At 40.0% G+C, this 20,658-nt stretch overlaps 1 protein-coding gene across 2 annotated transcripts in view; it reads left to right on the top strand.

Moving 5' to 3' along the window:
* Nucleotides 1-20,658, top strand: part of cpne5b (copine Vb) — a 121,413-nt gene that overhangs the window by 74,588 nt on the left and 26,167 nt on the right. For both annotated transcript variants that reach the window (XM_069157319.1, XM_069157311.1), the window contains 3 exons: nt 2,403-2,466; nt 13,359-13,462; nt 14,743-14,847. In XM_069157319.1, the coding sequence (XP_069013420.1) occupies nt 2,403-2,466; nt 13,359-13,462; nt 14,743-14,847 (273 nt within the window). The remainder of the gene's footprint in view (nt 1-2,402; nt 2,467-13,358; nt 13,463-14,742; nt 14,848-20,658) is intronic.

The raw sequence follows: 20,658 nt of genomic DNA, 5'->3' as shown, positions 1-20,658 counted from the left end.
AAATTAACTCTGGACAACAGAAAGGGAACATTCTGTTTTAAACTTAATGAATCACTGAACGTAAAAACAATAAGCCTTGGTGTCTTATTAAACCTTTTGAACCAGTATTTTTCTGTCTTTGTCTTTCTGTCTTTGTCTCACTGTGTTTACTTTGCAACAGTTTTCTACTGCTGTGCCTTTTTATTGGCTGAAGTGGAGTAGGAGCGCTTGTTTTGATGTAGCTGATGTCCCCAATGAAAATGAGGCAGAATTGTTTTCATTTAGAAATGGGATCGCATCGAAGCATGAATCGAAATCAGGATTAGAAAATAAAAACGGTGTCCTGGAGGCAGAAATTGGACCCCGCTGGTTTATGACTGTATGTGGCTTTAAATCTGGATCAATTCGGTTGTCATCAGTAAATCAGTGAAAAGAGATCATTGTGGATCATGTTTGGGTAGCTGTGATCTTTTCTATAACAATTTTGAACAAATTCCATTTTCTGGGTATCACAATTAAATTCCACCTGTCACGTTGAGAAGACTAAAGGACTGAGGAGATTTAGTCTTGTTTGAAAGACTGCCAACCCAGCAAATATCTAAACACAGGCACACTGTACACATAAGGAATAAAAACAAATATATTTCCTATTATACAGTGGGACAGTGTAAAGTCAGAAAGTAAGGGGAAAAGACCAAACAAAAAAATGTCTTATGAAATACAGAGAAATAAATTAAACATTCAAAGAAACGGGGCATTCGCCCTCCGCGCTCTGTGTGAGTCAAGTGTAATAAGCGAGACAAAGGAGCTGAGCTTTTGATGGCCTTGCTGATTTTACAAATCTTGCTATCTCAAATTTTGGTTCCTTTTGAAATTGAATTTGGTTCGAATGAATAAAAATCATGGGAATAAGCACATAACTCCAATCTACATTAGTACTTCAAAGCAAAGGATGTCAAGATTCAAAGATACTACATTGGTATTTTTGCCGTTGAGTAAAGCACTCAGTCCTCACCATCCTCAGTGTTAAACAAAAATAACTAGAGCACAAAAGTTGTATGTATAATGACAATAATAGCAGCAAAGCATTAGAAATAATGTCAGTTGCTTCATGAGTCATATTACAACCAGAAAAAGGTCCTAAAACAGACCACCTGCTGTTGTATTAGGTTGATAAACTGATGAGTCATCTTTTCCAGCTCTGGTAAAAGATCTGCCTCCTGTGTTCTGAGCAGGTCAAGACATGATGGATCGATTTGCCACTACAACTTTCAGCAATAATTCTAATAATAAAGACAGGAAGAAAGGAAATTAAAGCATCACTGACTTTCACTGTGCAGGACACTGAGTAATACGAGCTGCGACGATGTGCAGAATAGAAAGATGGTGAAAACAAACTGAAATTTATTCAGCTGAACAACCAGAAATCATGTGCCCACTCAACCCAGTATCACTGCAAAGTGTGAACTAGACACACCGGTCCACTACAGCAAAATGTGAGATTGCCACGCTTTGGGCTGTCTAGGCGTGAAAGTTACACATTTTGAAAGCGTGAAACTTAGACTCATGTATCTCATGACGATGACAACGTTTTTCATGAGTTGTTTTTTGTTTCCAAACCCCAGCAATGGTTTTATTTTCCCCTAACCCCAACCATGTTCTTTCTTCCTAACTGCAACCATGTGCTTATTTAGTAACCCCAACCACGTGTTTTTGCAAAACGTTTTATTTACCTGTAAATCACATGGCTCTAAGCATGCAGTACGATTCATTTTTGTCCAAAAGAAAAATGTGTAACTTTCACACCTGGACAGTGCAAAGTGTGGCTATCTCAGGTTTTGCTGTAGTGTACCGACGTGTCTATTTCACACTTTGCTGTGATACCGGGTTGCCCCACACATGTATTTGTGAAAATGAATATACCATACAAGATATTTGCCAGCCAAAAAGATGGGTGAACCTACAGACTACAGGCTCAGATTCCTTCGCTGCTCTAACCACAGAGAAATCTAAAACTGCTAACAAATTACAATCAAACTTCTGGTGGTAGGTGGCGGTATCGAATCATGGCTACGGTTAACACATGCTTCTGCTGAGTAAAAGCATTACAATATTCAACTGCAAAACAAAACAGAAAAAGTGAGACTTGAGTGAGACTTTGTGTGTGAGCTATGCCAACAGGACATTTTGTTGTGTGTAAATCCAGGGAATTAGCTCACAGTTCGAAAATTTATATATTTTTGCAGCATCCTTCGTTGTTCAGTTAGGAGGAAGTTGCCTATAGAAAGCCAATTCTATAAATTGCCCTTCTGTAGGCAATAGATTGCTTATAGAAAGCCAATTCTATAAATTGCCTTTCTATAGGTAATAAATTGTCCTTAATTGCTGTTAAGCTCCTATTGTTTTCTCCCTTTTGTCCACAGAGGGATCTCAGGGAAGAAATGTGGCACTATCATCCTGTCTGCAGAGGAGCTGAGCAATTGTCGCGTGAGTAAGCCATAATAATCTCCTCTTTGCCAAACACATATTAGCAGGCAAACATCTGTTAGCAAAGCCTGGTTAATCAGACTTCACACTTCAAGTGTGCAGGATGGAAGCTCGAGGGGGCAAACAAAGTGTTGGTGAGCAGTTGTAGACAAAAAGAAAATCCCTTTAGTCCAATAAAAGACCCCAGAAGTATCAGAGACTTTAAAACAGTCTTTATTCTGTTGGTTCCTTTAAAAACACTTCAACATTTCTAATGCCAAAACACCTACTGATTCATTCAACTCGAGAGAATTGTCAGTCTGTCCTTGCAAAAGGTTTTAGTCTTTGATTGGAATGAAATATTTGCTATGTACATAGTTTTTAAAAGGAAAAAAAGATGTGTAGAAAACATGCACCTTTTTTTTTTTATCTGTTCTGCGAGGTTTTTTTTAAATAATGTTTTGGAATTAGTACTAAAACTTAGGTGCCATGTTGGCATTGGTAAAAACTGCACTTGATAAGCAGCCTTACCAATCTGCACATTTTCTAAGTTCCCATCAACTTATGTGTGTGCTGTATCTTTCTTTATCTATCAGCTTACACATCTGGTGTATCTATCTTTGCATCTGTCTATATATCTACACACTACACACAAGGGCTGCAGCTAATAATTCCTTTCATTGTCAATAACGCTGATGATTATTTTCTTGATTTATTAATTAATCATCTGGTTTAATAAATGTTAGAAAACAGTCATAAGTACCTGACAATTCCTAAAGCCCAAACTGCTGTCTGTCAAACTGCTTGTTTTGTCTGAACAACAGTCCAAAATTCAAAGTACTTTTTACTTTTACATAAGAGTAGAAGAAAAGCAGCAAATCATGCTGGAACTGGGAAAACTTTGAGATTTTTGCACAATATTTTAACACAGAAATGATTAATTTATCAAAACAGGTGCTGATTATTTTCAGACAAAACAATTAATCAACTCAGGGGTGCAGCTCTTCTGTCTGCGTATCAATCCGTCAGTCTAAAAATCAATGTATCGGCATACTGTATCACATCTCAACATACAAACCACCCTCAGAAAAAAACAGCTTTTCCTCTGTGAGGCGACCTGCTATGTAATGACATGGCCGGGGAACATGATGGGGTGACTTCTGTCAGCTAGCGCTGTGTGCAGCTTTGAATGCTTCACTGGGCCCCCGGCATGCAGATTAGAGGAGGATATTGAGCAAAAGAATGCGACAGAGGAAATGACACAAAGAGAAGAAGAGACAGAGAGTAGCAGAGAATCAAAAGATGGCACAATGAAAATGAAAGCACACACAAGCAGCGGTAAGATGGAAAAAAGAAGAGATTTGTGTGTGTGAGTGTGAGTGTGTGTGTGTGTGTGTGTGTGTGTGTGTGTGTGTGTGTAAAAGAGAGAGAGAGAGAGAGAAAGTCAGACAGATAGAAGGAGATACAAAGACACTGAAGTGAATCAATACAGGATTATTTAACGCCTGGCGAGTACCAGCTCTTAGCTATAAAAACAGCTTGGCTGATGATGGTGTGTGAGACCGAGCGCTGGTTAATTAAAATGCAGCCCTGCCTGACCTTGTGCCCTGCAGCCTGCGGGACACACACACACACAACACACACACACACACACACACACACACACACACACACACACACACACACACACACACACACACACACACACACACACACATACACACACACACACACACACATACACACACATACACACACACATGTGAACTTTGCTTTCACATAGTTGCTGCAAAATGTTTTGTTGCATTCAGGGTCACCTGCACAGACTGGAGTTTCAAATAAGATGGATGGCAGGAGGGCTTTCTCTCACACCTCTCATAGTGCTGTTTTCAGCCCCAGCAGGCAGATGTTTATACAGTAGTTTACTACACACCTGTAACCAACACCCGAGAGTCCCAACTACGTACAAACTCTGCCATGTTCTGTCCCCATCAGGACACACAGAGTTAAATAAAAAAAATAAATCCAGCTATATTCTCGTATCATCTTAACAATGTCTGAGTGATGGCTGTTCTTTAAAATTTCATGCAAGACCGTCACACTGAGAGTTTTGGGCTCCGCAAACGTTTTTAGTGAAAGTCTATCGCACTATCAAAGGACTTCATGAATATGTAATGTAAAAGCTCTTTAAACCCTAATTTCACATTCAACTTTAGCAGCTTTAAAGTAAGACTAAGCATTTATATCTGAGCTTAATGATAAACACACATTCTGTATTTTCTTTTGTTCCAACACTTTGATCCTCACATTGATTCTTATATAATGTTATGGTTCCCTGCAATTCAGCTGAAAAGACTTAGTGTCTTTTGAGATATTAAGTTTTGTCTAGAATTTAAAATAAAGTTTTGCAAAATCGTCTGCACAGCATGCGTTTGTAATGATGGTCGTGCCGTTGGGTCTGCAGGGTTGAAGTTAAAATGCATTTTGCATGAGGAGTCGAGCTGACCAGTTTTCATTGGTGATGTAGTCTCGAGATATGTGAGAACGTAGTGTGTCTGTGTTTTTCTGTCTTTTTGAATAAACTCTGTAGTTGGAATATATCATTTTCCTACACACACACACACACACACACACACACACACACACACACACACACACACACACACACACACACACACACACACACACACAGATTAAACCTCTTCAGCCACCTTTACATACTGCATGTACTTTACTCTTCTACCAGGTTCAAAGTACTTTTAAATCTTTAGATCTTTTAAAAGTATTTTCTGTGGTATTTACATCATTATTTATAATAAAAAAGTTAAATGACAAAAACAATTAAAATCAAATAAAATGGTGTTCAAGTCCATATCTCCATATATATAACATCTCCACTTCACCAGACACATTAACTTTATTGGAATTATTTCTCAGTCTAATCAACAATGGTAGCTTAGCATAAAATATTTTGAATTAACTGGCAGATTGACTTCACTGCTAAATCTAAACCAAAAGGAGAAAATATTATGAGAGTTTAAGGAAAAGGAAAAGATTGTTTGATTATGTTCACGAGTAAAGTTTTCTTAATTTAATTACACTGAAACCTTTCACCAACTCCACGTGCTGGTTATTAAAAGTTTTTGCAGCTATCTAAACACTATGAATAGCAAAATATTGGGTTACATAAATTTGATTAACTCCCACTTAGAAACACTATCGACACACCCGAAGCAACCAATTTGCGGGGGTGGTTATGGCTCCATGCAAAAACACTTCTCCCTCCAAATCTGGCAACAATGTTTCCTTCTGGTAGTTTGCCATGCAAACAGTTTATCCGAATGGCAATATCCTCCTATAATTTCATGTGTGAAATTTTAAATCAATACTGACCACCCGCTCTTGTCCAAATCAGAGTAAATATACGGCATTATTGAATCTACAGAGCCCTCGGATAATTATCTTTGCTTTAATTGCCCAAATTTAACTGCTGGACTGTTTTGAAACTGTGCGTTTGACTGCAAACAGCCATTTGAGATGTTTCCTTACTAACAGTTGTTTGCTTTGCACATGTGTGACAGCTCTCATATACTGATTTCAAAACCTTCAGGGAACTTCAAGTTTTATTTTTTACATGCCCTGCATATTCCTTTTTCCTTTTTTCGATTGTGTCTTTTTGTCATCTGGATGAAATTTTGCTGAACATGAAACATTGTCATCGTGAGCAGAACTTTTGCCTACATTCAAACGGTGTTTCCTCGTTTCTTCACCTCACTCTGTGTTTTCATTTACTTTGTTGTCTTATCTGATGCCTCTAAATTTCAGTTGGCATTGTGCAATACATCTGAAGGGCAGCCTTCACTGCATTTGGTACGAAGCAGACTGGAACAGGTTTCCGCTCAGCGTGAGCGGAGAACAAGTGGGAAATATCAAATGTAGAAAATGAAAAACCTGGAGTGCCTGGGAGTGAAGCGATTAGAGGGGGCTTTGTGTGGGGCAGAAATCACTGCTGTGCCATTCCAGTCCTGTATAAGGTTAGGCAATACAAATTAAATGCTACAAACAACATGAAAATGTAAATCACCCATTTTTTTTGGCCTTAAATCAAGCAAGAAAAAAGGAAGCTAACCCACACAAGGAATTACTTGTTTGTGTGCTCCCGCATGTACAAAATAATGGCAGTACAATGAATGAGGATCATGTACGTTAGCTATCAAACATTTGACTGTGCGGGTATTTGCACGCTGAAGAGAAACACCACATAAACGGCAGGACATCATTTGTCATAGTTTATCCTATTAAGTCCTCCCAACCGCAATTGATTCACCACATTTCCCCCCGTTTCTGCTCTCGCCTTTGTCATTTATCTTTTTATACATTGAACCCCAGGAGACACAAACACACGGTGATTCTTATGTAAATGCGCTGATTTATAAAACTTTTGCCACCTCTGTTTTCTCCCCATACCTCTATCTTAATTAGTGCACGCACACGCACATGCGCACACACAAACACAGAGCTCCTCTCTCCTGTCACAGACACTTCTTCATCACTCCCCCGAGGGGCTGAATGTGTCTCTCCGTAGCCTGGCCCCCTCTTTAAATATTGATACTCCGATTCTCTCCATATTAGCAAACTGCTGTTGATCACAGAGCTATGCAAGAGTGTGTGTTCGTGCCACAGAACATTAATGAGGCACGAGCAGATACATATTTAATATCCCCATCGCATTCCATCACCATAAACACTTTTATGTGCCTCAGCTCCACATTTTCCCAGTGTGTCTTTACTCCCCGACTCAGCAGTAACACTGCCGGTTCAAAAAACTAAAATCTGTGATCAGTGCGAATGACTTGATCGGAGACGTCACTGGAAGTCCATTTAAATCCTGTAAAGCAAACCAGTGAAAGATCAAGTGAAGACCGTTGATATACTCCATATTAAAAAGATGGTGGGTCACCCACTTTCATGTACTTTGTTCCATGTGGAGCCTCTTATAGATAAATAGTCCAATAGACTGTTGTTACTTATCAAATTTACAGTATACACTAAAATGTAGGAATGATGTGTATTCACTGTTAATCTTTTTAAACAGTCTAAAAATGCAGCGTTAACATGACATAAATGATGGTGTTAATCTTCATTTAGGGCAATATAAAGAGATATTCATAAAAAGAGAAACTGTCAGGCTGAAGCAAGGAAATCCAAAAACCTCCTTCATGGCCAGACACCTGCTAACTTTCTGTAAATGTTGCAAATGGAACTCGTTTTTAATCTGCTGTAGCAGGTGTCAAATCCCACGACATGTACGCTGCAGTTTTAAGTCGATTTCTGGGAGTAATTTAACAGTTATGAACACCCTTATTTTAGCAGATCCCTGCTGTTGTTGTTGTTGTTTCGACATCCCGTACAAACAAGAGAACTTGGAGGTGACACTGCATTGATTCTATTGTACGGTTGATATTTGAATAACATTTCAATCTTTATTTTAATATTTTATTTTAATGGATATAAACCAAAAAGATCCTAGAAAAGGTATTGTATTGGTATTATACTATGTATGCGTGTGCACATATTTTGCACATACAGTATAGAGGAGAACTAACCATTGTTAAAATCAACTGAATTAATTTGCTATAACTATTCAAAACGGTATCTTGTGCCCCGGAGGTGGTCTGTGACTTTGAATAATTGAGTCTAGTGACAACTGGTTAATTAATCACTTTAATGGGGAAACAGTGAGTGTAATATTGGCTTCTGTGTTGTAAAAGTGCAGGTGTGTAGCAATCGACTGCAGTCAAAACTTGAGCTTGAACACTTTTCATGCACAGTGAGAAACTTGCTGAAATCAGGCACTTGTTGAAGATAAAACACGTATCGAGCACCTGGGGAGGAAAGACAGAAAGCAAAGAAAGCAACAGAGATGAAACGAAATCTGTTGCAACGGAAAACATTTATATTTTCACATATTGAGATGACATGAGAATTTCAGCTGCTGGTGTCTCCATCAGTGAGCAGTGTGGGAGCCAGCGCTCTCCCAGAGGATTAAAGGAGTGTTTTTAAGAGAATGAAACAGACGCACGACTGTGTGGGAGGCTTGTGTCAAACGCCAGTCGTGTAGTGTGCATGTGTCCTCAGGGTGAGCACAGAATACAGATAAAGTTCCTCTCCCGCTGCTGCAGTGGAGAGGATGTGATGTGTTCATGAGTGTGTGCTGCACGCTGCCTGGCTGTGTGTGATAAAGACAGAGCAGACGCTGTAGCAAGAACAGGAATTGAAATGAAAATTGACATATGAGCACGGAAACACTGCAGCTCTGACTCTCGGATACAGCCGGTCACACTCACAACCTCTACACTATATCCTTCTGCTGATTTGCCACTCGGCACTCAGCCAAACACGAGGTGCAAGCTGCAACATTAAAAAGCTATTAAGCAATCGTTAGTGGCGCCGTGGCTGCCCAGTGTTCAGGCCTCCGGCTCTGACAACAACAGCAATCTACTGTTATAGCATCTGAGTGTACTGTAATGAACCCACTGTGTTGCGGAGATTTGCTACAGCTCATATGCCAGAGATAAGTCAGGACCCATCTCCGCACTGCCACTGCACAGGGAGAGCCGAGAACAGGGAGGGGTACTAGTAACAAGTAGTACGAGCTTCAACAGCAGGCGAGTGATTTATATTTGGAGTCTGGAACGCGCCGCATTTCATGATAAACAACTTGTAGGGAAAATGCACAATCAGGCTTATTTGTCAGAGAGAGCGGGCGTACTACAGAAGAGGAGTAAGAGTCGCTTTGTAGTGAGAATTAATCTCCCACCATCTGCTGCTGGCTGTTCAATTATTTGTGATATATAACATTTATGGTGTACTTTGTTTGTCTTTGTTTGTCCACCATAGCCTTAGGTCACCTTCAGACAGTTATTTCCTTGTGTGGAAATGCCAGCGTGCATAAAGAATTTTGTAAACTGGGTAAGATACTGTAATGATAACAATAAAATGGGAATTTAGACTTTAAAGGTGAAGACTGAAACTATTGTTTGTAACTACAATTGCTTTTGTTATATTTCAGGAATCCAGATGATATTATAGGACAAAGTATGATTTTATCTGGTAATGTAAAGGGGAATAAGAGGCGGAGCAGATGGCTGTTCTAAAATATAAATAGGAGTTACAGCACTATGAATATGATTTTCATGTTTTACTGGGCAACTAATAAAAGGCATCATTATTAAGATTTCAAAAACTAATTAATTTTTTTGTTGTTGTTGTTGGTAGAAGCAGCAATTGTAACATTACAATTTGGATTTGTGAGCTCATCAAGTTCTCTAACCCTGAGCAGGTGACCTTTACTGTCCAGCAGGTGGTCAGTGTGGTAAAAAAAAGATCCCACTGAGAGCCGAAGCTATACCCAAAAGGAACATGCTAATAACCTAGAGCGTAACCTTAACTAAGAATATACTGGGGACTAAAAATTATGAATACATTTTCACAATAAAATGTATTCATTTTGCAGTTCTTTGCTTATAACTACTGATGCGAGAATTTTTGCTGTAATTTATGTCTACAACATAATATTTGATTCCTTAAAGCCCTTAAAATGTAACAGAAGAACAGCCTGAAGCAGAAATAGTGTTGGATGTTTCACTGTTTCACTGACTGAAGCATCTGATGTATTCCAGATGTTATGATAGGTATCAGAAGCAGTTAGCTTGATGACTATTAACTTCTGCTAGAATTAGACTTGCTGCCACTATTGTAAGCGAGACTGCGAGTGGATGGATACGGTACTACGGATTGGAAATACACATGCACAAGTGCACTTACGCAAATGGTGGACCAATATGTCGTGTTTATAGATAAAGTGAGAGTGGATTGTAGGCTGAGTGCCAGTAGTTCACAGAGTGGGAGCATACAAGCAGGTGACTATTACACTCCGCAGGCTAAATATGGATAATAATAGGTTCAGCTACAAATAAACGAAGAGCCTTTTTTCTAAAATATCAACTTTGTATAATATATTAAGTTGAAATTATTTTGTCACCTCCCCAGCAGCAGTGTTTGTGGGTTTTTGTGTGCATGTACACTATCTGTACTCACGTGTGTGTATGTGTGTGTGTGTGTGTGTGTGTGTGTGTGTGTGTGTGTGTGTGTGTGTGTGTGTGTGTGTGTGTGTGTGTGTGTGTGTGTGTGTGTGTGTGTGTGTGAAGGTGTCCTGGACAAAACAGAGTCCTTCCACTCTTAAACTCCCACTGAAGCCATATTTTGCTTATTTTTAGCAGTTAAGTGATGATTTGTGGCAGCTGTGATGTTTCATGTCGACATACAAAAATCAATGCAAGAACATCCATTTAATTTCACTTTGGAACACAAAACTCAATTGACCAATATTGTTTATATATTTACATTGAATCTGTTGACTCCTTGAAAAAGTCACTATTACAGCCAAAAACTGGGAATCAACTTTCCACTTTGCAAAGTGAAGTGAGGCAGACTTAATGTAGATAAAAAGCTGCATATTGGCATACACATATATCACATACATATAAAAGCCATTTTAGGTCAAATACAAAATTTAAAAATAGAAAAAAAAAAGATTGTGACACAAAAATCACTTTTGAGAAATGCAAAACTAGAAAATAACACTAAATATGAATTGATGGAGTGTTTCAAAAAGGCCAAAGTACAGATGATAAAATATTATTTAGGGCCTTTTCTCCAGTTCCACCTGCACATCAAACTAAAAATGTATAGCTCTATCAGTAAGAGTAGCAGCGATATTGGTTTTCTGGCAAAACAACCGTTGGAGCCTCTAAAGCAGGGGTGTCAAACATACGGCCCGCGGGCCGGATCCGGCCCGTCAGGGGGTCCAGTTTGGCCCGCCGGATGACTTTGATAAGTGTGAAAATTACAGAAAGACATAAATTGCATTTCTATGAGAATATGGAGGTTTATGAGTACAAACGTTTTGTTATTTTTTTTTTTTTTTTTAATCGATCCAGTAATTGCTTCAAAAACAGCGTAAATGCGACGTCTGCTCCGGAGGAAGAAGCACTCGGTGCCACAGGCAGCCGCACTCGCTGCTCGCTTTGTGACGCGTTTGACATTAAACGCGTCACAAAGCGAGGGAATCTGCAGAGGAGAGCCGGGGCAGATAAACAGTGGGCTGATGTCTGAGTTTTTGGTCTTTATGTTTCTAGTTTATTGTAGAAAGACCTTAAAACAGGGTTTATCATCCAAAAACCTTCACCAATGATTTAAACAAAGAGAAATATTGTCGTTATGTATGCGTTATTATGCTATGATTTTACTGGTCTGGCCCACTTGAGATCAAAGTGGGCAGTATGTGGCCCCTTAACTAAAATGAGTTTGACACCCCTGCTCTAAAGGTTGCTTGTGTGGCTTTTATTGGGGAAGCTGTTGTGAGTGGATCAATGTGAATGCATTTTCTCTCAAACTAATTTGCTGTAATATATTTGCTGTTTCATTGCAAATCTAATAAAATGTATTCTATTCTGAGAAATACTATATTCACAAAATGTCAAGACAAATACTGTACATAAACTATACTTTTTAAAGGGTTTTTCTTTATCTTTATTGTTTTCTAAATTGTCTCATATTTTAGATCGAAGGAGCCACTGTTTTCTTTGATGACAACTTTGCACACTATTGACAATATCTCAATCAGCTTCATGAGGGGGAAGGATTTTGATTTGACTGCTGAACCTTGCAAAATTTAAATAATCAAATTTCTTGTGTTGGAGACCAGCAAACAGCCCTCTTTAACTGCTGTATAGTGACCCACAGTTCCTCAGATTAGAGCACACATAAATGCTTCCCATAGTTCCAGCAGCAGACACAATTAAGCATCAATCAACCGTCTGGAGGAGACTACGTCTATCAAGCCTCCATGGTCAAATAGCTGCAAAGAAACAAGTTCTTAGGGAGATCAATATACCACTCAGGCCAAGAAACACAAGGAATGGTCGAGGGGATGTCTGGACTTTGGCGTGACGAGTCTGAACTTGAGATTCTTTTGATTCCAGCTGCTCAATCTTGGTGAGAGGCAGAGAAGCTAGACAGATGGTATCTGCATGTGTGGTTTCCAACTTGAAGCATGGAGGATGGATGTGTGTGTGTGTGTGTGTGTGTGTGTGTGTGTGTGTGTGTATGTGTGTGTGTGTGTGTGTGTGTGTGTGTGTGTGTGTGTGTGTGTGTGTCTTTGCTGCTGACACTGCAGGCGATGTATTTAAAATTCAACACACATCTAACCATGTCGTTAAATATGCCAGCCAGAATAGTTTGCGCTTTGTGGGACCATATTGAACAAGAAAGAGAGCGATGTCGTGCTGCATCATGCATCGTGCTGATCTGGCCTCCGCAGACTTAAACCTAACTGAGATTGTTTGGGGAAAGCTGGATTGCAGCGTGATTGAACAGCAGCCAACAAGCGCTTAGCATATATGGGAACTCGTTCAAGACAGTTGGAAAGCTCCAGGTGATAAACTCATGAAGCTGGTTGAAAGAATACCAAGAGTGTGCAAATTTGCAATCGAAACAAAAGGTGGTAAATTCTTATTTTATAGTTCTGATGACTTCAGAATCGCTTGATAATGAAAAAACAAACAAAATTTAAACAAATAAAAACAATTGAATGAGTAAGGTGTGTGCAGAGTTTCACAATACATTTTAAATAGACACATGTGCGTGTCAGAGATGATCGAATAAAAAAAAGCATTTCCATCATGCAGTATTCAATATCTTGTTGTGTGATGCACGAACAGCTGCATCTGATGCCAACTCAAGCTTTAAGATAAAAGCGCAGGAGTAGGAAATAGAAAAGCATAAATAATGACACTTATGATACACTTTACCCTTCTCCTCTCCCTCCACATGTCCATACATTCCTGCAGGATAGTGCCACCATGCAGTTCTGTGCCAACAAGCTGGACAAAAAGGATTTCTTTGGCAAGTCGGACCCTTTCATGGTTTTCTACAGAAGCAACGAGGATGGAACGTGAGTGCTTCGTGACATTTCGTTTCCCCTTTTCCAAGTGTTTTAAATGATTCAGCGGGTGTTTGAGGAAGCCCCCTGGGACACACATAATCCAGTGAGGTGCAGCCCAGGTTCAGTGGAGTAACTGCGATCAAAGCGAAGTTGCTGCATTTGCATTCTGTGAAAACACTGAGAGGTTGCCTTTCTTCAAGAAGGATAATTTAGGGTCTATGACAGACAGGAAATTCTATTCTAAAATATTAAATATATTCAACAAACCATCTGGGAATAAGGGAGTGGCAAAGAGATCATTTGAAGAGACAGTAGAGAGGCAGTGGTTACAGAGGCATGCACTTCTTAGGAGGCTGTGTGCAGAGTATCCTGTTCACAGCACAAACACAACTCCCATGACTGCGCCGTACATAAATGACTCCAGGAGAGCAAATAGGGGAAAAAAAAAAAGAGGCAATTACTGTAAAGGCATAAAATGAGCAGATATATATATATATATATATATATATATATATATATATACATATATAAAACAAAAAAAACCCACTGCATCTGCATTTTACATCAATAGCACAAACAAAGTCAGTTTCAGAGGCTTCGGGGATGCATAACTCTCCCATCTTCTCACAGTTTCCCAGAGTGCTGCTCAGCCTCCCAGAGGGCTCTGCAGTTGTGGCTGCGTCAGCCTTATCTGGCCGCAGATGCTTTAGCAAGTGGTTCATTAGTCGTGTTCTAGCTTTTCTCAGTATATATATATTTTTTTTATACATAACGGGGTGGGAAATGGATCCCCACATATATGCTACAAGTATCTGTTGTTGGTGCCAGAGGGGGCTTCAAATTAGAAACTTGTGTGGTTAAAGGACTGACAGGGTTTTAAAAGGCTTAAGGGGAACATGAGTAATCCCAAGCTTTGGGTTGCAAAAAAAAAAAAAATAGAATTGTGATCTCTGTTGTTGCTTTTCAAGAGGTTATTTCGGTATCTGCTCTGTTTCAGATATCAGAAAAAACCATGAGCATATCATTGTTACACTTGTGGTCAAGAGAGAGGACTTAAAAGCCAGACTGAAACATGAAATTATTCTCTGTGGTCCAAAACACAATACGGCCGTGAGACAGGCCAAGCGGTAAACAAAGCCCTCGGTATCTCTCCTGTCACTGCAAGATATGACTGTAGGATTTATCCTTCACCTCCACAGCTGCATGCCCCTCCCCTCATTTTCATATTTATCTCTTTTTCTGGCTTGCAACAAAGAATCTTCTGTCCTAACGTCCTCCTCTTTCTCCAGGTTTACTATCTGCCACAAAACAGAGGTGGTGAAGAACACATTGAATCCAGTGTGGCAGCCTTTCACTATCCCGGTTCGAGCACTCTGCAACGGAGACTATGACAGGTACAACGCAAACAACCCTGTTCGACACTCTCTGATCCCCACAGCCACTGTTTATCCTTTCACTGCTGTACTTGTCTCCGTTTATCCCCTTCATTCCTGCCTGATGGCAGACACATAGCAATGTACGCAACATGAATGGTCAATAACTTTGGCCCCAATGACGCCCACTGTCACCGATTTCTGTTATTTCTGTTATATCAACTGTCTTCGTGGCTCAGATCAATGTTTCTTTGACTGACAAACTGTACTGATGACAGCCATTACTCTACCCTGTTTAGTTCAACCAGCAGAAGTCAATACCAGTTCAACATGGTGCAGTGTTAAGCCTCCCATTCTTCCCACTGTCACATTATGTCAAAGCAGCTCAGGACATCCCTCTGTATTGATCTTTGCTAGGACAGCACCGGTCAGACACAATGAGCCTCTCTCATCTCCATCGCCCTCCGTCCTTTGCTATTAGCACCTTTCTCCCTGGAGTGAAACAAATGTACAGTTGCAACCCAAATTTAGATACAATGAGTGTGAGGTGACTTTTTCTCCCTTAACTACAATTGTCCAATCATAAAGCAGCAGCCGTAACTAGGAACAGCTTGCTTCTCAGGTTTTGAGCTGCTCTGCATGTCAAAGCAGTGTGCACCACATGGATTACATTTAACAGTTTGTCTGCGCTAATGTAAGCTGCAAATGTTGATGCATGTCTCGCAACTCAGCTCAACATTACTCTAAAGGTCACGGAGTATTACTGCAACACAGGTTAGTATTTTGTGGGGTTACAGGTTACATTAATAAAGCTTTGTTCCTAATGAATAGAAGCTGCTCGCTGTTAGCCTGCAGCAGAGTGTATCAGTCTGACCTGTTTATTGGATGCAGGACAGTTTTTGATAAAGTTGTTACCTGACAAAGCAACACGTCACTAGTTCTCATCCTTTAAGCCTTTTAGTCTTATCACATTGTGAGAGACAAACATACTGTTATACTAATACATATATGTATTGTTACTGCATTTATTTAGATCTGTAGGCTAAGCTGTCAAACAGGGTTCATTTCAAGTGAATTGAGAGTCTAAAATTTCTACTTCGCAAGCTTACAACACTTGTAGAGCCAATACATTAGTCATCCCAATTCAAATACAAGGCTGCTCACTTTTTTTATTCAGTCAGCTAATATGGGCGCGTCTTTGCCTGGTGACTGCTAACCTTTGTAGCAGTCTTTATCATAATGACACATACTGTATGTAGCCACCATATTTAAAACTGAACTGGAGACATAGTGTTTTTCACCAATCAATAAAGAGAACATCAGCTTAGTCAGCGAGCTGCAGCTGATAAAATCTTTTTTGCATCCATGTAGATGAGAGATGAGACGTTGCTTTTGTCTACCCCTGTCTGAAAACCATTGTTTCAAGAACTGCTCAGAAATTTTAATGTGAACCTGCTACAGTTATCCCTGTGAGCTGTGTACGTGTTGAGTGATAACAGAAAACTTATTGGGCTGTGAGTCGATGTGAAAAAAAAATATCCAGATAAATTGACTTGACTAATGGGATGGTAAATTAATGTATGGATATTCAATGCAAAAATATTTTGAACGCTGTTTTATAATTTGGCCTTTTTATTAATACTTTGCTTTTACACTTTGACCCTGAAAACTCTGGATTATATTACTCGCCAAATATCAAAAATCATGACAGGTAGCTCCTTCCAGTTGGCAGATAATTAATGCAGATGCGTTGTGTCAGAGGGGTTATGAATTCACTTTCCTCGCAGCTTATCTGCCCGCTTCTAATTTAAAAGACAGTGCGGTGAAGAAAACCAGCTAAATCATGAAGGAAGATGGATGAAAAAGGAGTGACAGACAGATTACTTTCATGCGAGGACATATTTCAACGTGGCCTACTGTATCTTTTTTTCTGCCTCTACCTCTTTTCTCATCTCTCTCGCTCTTGAAGATGTCTGTACTGAGAATGGGGAGAAGCTGGTGTGTGCTCAGAAAACTGAGAGGGAGCTCAAACACAGAGACAAACACAGAGACAGGCACAGAGCTGCCGATGAGGTTGCTTTGCGGTTCTTTTGGGAGTGCCTCGAGAAGTGTTTTGATACTTTGGGACATATTAGGTGGAACTGTGTCAGCCAGCCAATCGCACATGGGTCCAAGAGGGGGTCACTATGGTCTGTCAGTGGCAATCACACAAAATGGACAGAGCTGAGGCCATCATGAGGCCTTAGCTGCACACATATACACACACATGCCCACACACAGAACATAATGAAATGTGACAAGCCACGAGCTGAAACAGCCTGAGATTCCGCAAGTCTTGAAATATCACCAAGACATCGCTATAAACAGGTTATATATATATATATATATTTGTATGTGGGTGATAAATAAACTTTGTGTTAGTGTTTGCTTGTATTTTTTGTGCCTATTTATGAGAGTGGTGATGTGTCGGTCTTTTATTTAGTTCTTGAGATCCACTAATAATGATTTTTTTTTTTCTACCTCTGTGATGGTGCATTATCGCCCAAGCTGTATTTATGCAACAAACACAGCTCTTTAACCTGTCAATCCTTTTGATATATGTAATAACCATTTACATCCATCGAATAAAAAGAAAGCTTCCAGTAATTTGATGTGCTAAATGTGGTGCAGAGAGCCAGAGGAGAAAAACACATCCAACACATCTAATTCAGTCCATACCAATTTCTATTACATGTATCAAAAGTTGATATTTTAACAAACTTATCATTTCCAATCAGTTAGTTTACAATTAGAGCCAAATGAGCTGAACACAGCACTGGACCACTGTTCAACACTGTTCTGCCTTTTGTTCTTTCCGTTTAAGTGTTCTTGTAAAAGGCTAAATCAAAATGTGCACCTGACTGACTTGCGCACTGAACCCTCACAACCTCCTGTCATACTGTATGTAGCGTAACACACTCACCATCATCTCATCAAGTCTGTGAAGCTGCTGGACACTTTGAGAGAAAAAGTACTCAATAAAATATGACTTGTTTCCATGGTGATAAACTGGAAATTTCTGACCTGGTGCGCCATCTCTAAGCATTTTTTTTTTTAATGGGTCTTTACTGATTTGATAATGGCAATTTATGCTGTAATGATGTCTCCCACTCTTAATACTTATATTCGCATGAAACTCTCAATTTCAGACTTAAAACTGATTGTTTTCCTTCCCAGCAGAGCAGAAGCTTTAGAAGATTATTTTAGCCACCTGTGCATGTACCACATAATAATTTATTTGCTGCATCTTTTTCTTTGCACTTTAAATCATTTAGTTTTTCTCAACTCACCACATTTTTTACCTAAGCCAAAAGTAAAACCTTTTTTCAAACTTCCACTTTCCACAGATTTAAAATAGTATTTAAAATAAGTGGATGGAAATGCACTAGTAATAACTAAAGAGAAGTGTGTTGTCTTCCTATCCTTCCATCATATGTCTCCTGGCTCCTGGAAATCATTGTGACTTCTCTTGATGCTTCATCTCTGAGTGGTGAGGACCCAGCACTTGATTAAATGGGCCATTCAAAAAACAAACAAAAAATGTCCCTACAGGGTAAGAGGTGCACATGTGGTGCAGGTGCAGAATGCTTTCATGAGAAGTAGCCCTATATTGCTGATGTATCTTGGTGAAGAGGCAGTGCTTGTTATTCCAGCTGCTTGTTATGTGGGTTGGCACTTACTCTACTCTCCATCACTCCAGGTCCAGCACATGCTAGAGAAGGCATCAGGGCATCTCAATCTGTTGCGAGTACCACCCCGTATGAAGATGTCAGTGGACGACCTAAGGCTGATTTACTTTGCTCTAATTAGATCTGGGCCTTAGTTTGGCCATGTTCCTCTCATTAGTTGCACCAAAGGGCAAAAGGAGAAGTTGGAGCGAGTTCAACAAAGGCCACTCAAGATTTTTCCAAGCAGTGTACTCTGCTTCCCTCCGAGTTGACATCTCTAAAAGAGCAGAGGGAGGAAGAGACTCTCTCTTCTAAAAGAAATGATGCATCTTTCCAACTGATTTTCCTCCAAACGAGACAAGTAAGGACTGGTAGGCAACTGAAAAATAGAGGTGCACTCTATTTGAAGTGCCATTTACTTTAATAGGTTTTAGATGTGAGATTTACTCAAAAACTCTCAAGGCTTTCATGTTGTTAACTTACTGTATGGGAGATAATGCACTTCAGACCAGATGGAAAAAGTTGTGCATGTCTTTTTCTCATTCTCCCTTAGTGACTGTATTTTATCCTAAAACAATCAGTCCCTATGAGAGGTGACAGTAAAGATCTGGTGTCCATTCAAACCTCACCTTTTTCAGGCCAAGGTGGTGATGCATCTTCAGTTTTTGTCCCTCGAATGAAGTGTTTTTCCCAAAAACGAGCCCGTGCATCCAAAGCAGCTGCTAAAATCTTTAATGTATTCTGCTACTGTTTGGAAATTCTATCAAAGGGCTGATGTTGTTGTCTGTCCCCCATTTGGTGACAACTAATGGGTGAAACTACCCTTTTAACGCCTGTGTGCACAATGAAAAGACTCAAACAGGAGGGCTCCCACTGAAAGATTCTTCAGAAAAGAGAGGGGACACGACAGACGGAGCATAAAAGCTTTACTTTTACTTACATAAGGGTACTGTTACAATCAGAGGTGAGAATAAATATCAAGTTTTTTTTGTGGGGATTCTCTTTGTAGGCAGTTGTATTACTTCGAACAGCGGGCTGTCAAACACAGGTGATAACAAGGTGCTGCCAGGTGTGTGTTCTGGCTAGAATAGCCCAGTTGGAACAATTAGTGGGAGACCGTCCTTAAAAGGAGAGTTCGACTTCCCCAGAAAGGATTTAAGTTTGGTGTAGGTCCGATTGTTGGTTTTTAGACTCTGAAAGCTGAAACTATGCTTGCAATTACATGATCTGCTCATTTAAACCCAGCCTGGATCCATACAAAGCAAGGTATCCAAAAGCCACAGGCTGTTTCATGAAGGTTCTGATCTGATAGACTGGATTGAGAATCCCTGATAAATACTACTTTTCAGTCAGCGTTCTTTCAAAATTGAAGTGAAACAACTCATCCACCATTCCATCAATCATCCTGAACAGGGTCACGGGGAGCTGGAGCCTATCCCATCTGACTTTGGGTGAAGGCGGGTACACCCTGGACAGGACAGACACAGAAAGAAACAGAGATGCACATTTACACCTACGGGGAAATTTTGAATCACCAGTTGACCGAACATGCATGTTTTTGGATGGTGGGGGGAACCCACGAAGGCACGGGGAGAACAACTCCACACAGAAAGGCCCTCGCCCCAGATAAGGTTCAGACTCAGTCCCAACCGAGGTTCAAACCCAGAACCTTCTTGCTGTGAGGTGACAGTGCTAACAAGTGCCTCACAACTGCAGCACCATGCCGCTGAAACAACCCAATGCTAAGCCTAAAGAGAACTGGACACTGGTATTAGATTGGTCCCTGTCTGGTATCTTCCAGTGGTATCAGCTGATTTATCCTCTATCCCTCTACCTCACAGCAGTCATTGGTGTAAGCTTTGACAGATGCTTTTTTTTCTTGTTTTGAAGTTTTAAACTGAACTGATGTTCAGTTATATGTTTCCTTCATATGTATGTGTGAGACATAAGAGAGTTTGTTCTTAAAACACACCTCCTCCCAGACTTGGCTCAGTGTTACCAGGGTGCTCTGTAATGCGACACTGCCTTAAAGGCTAAAGTCAGGGAACAAAAGTCTGTGTGCAGAAAACACCACAGACAACATAAAAGACAGTACTGTAATTGACTGCAGGTTTACGGTGTGACA

Source organism: Embiotoca jacksoni, unplaced genomic scaffold (genome assembly GCF_022577435.1).
Source record: "Embiotoca jacksoni isolate LCO1_2020_lvr unplaced genomic scaffold, fEmbJac1.0.p SCAF_1, whole genome shotgun sequence".
Classification (NCBI taxonomy): Eukaryota; Metazoa; Chordata; class Actinopteri; family Embiotocidae; genus Embiotoca; species Embiotoca jacksoni.
The sequence above is the reverse complement of the archived record's forward strand: the minus strand, read 5'-3'. Positions and strand labels throughout refer to the sequence as shown.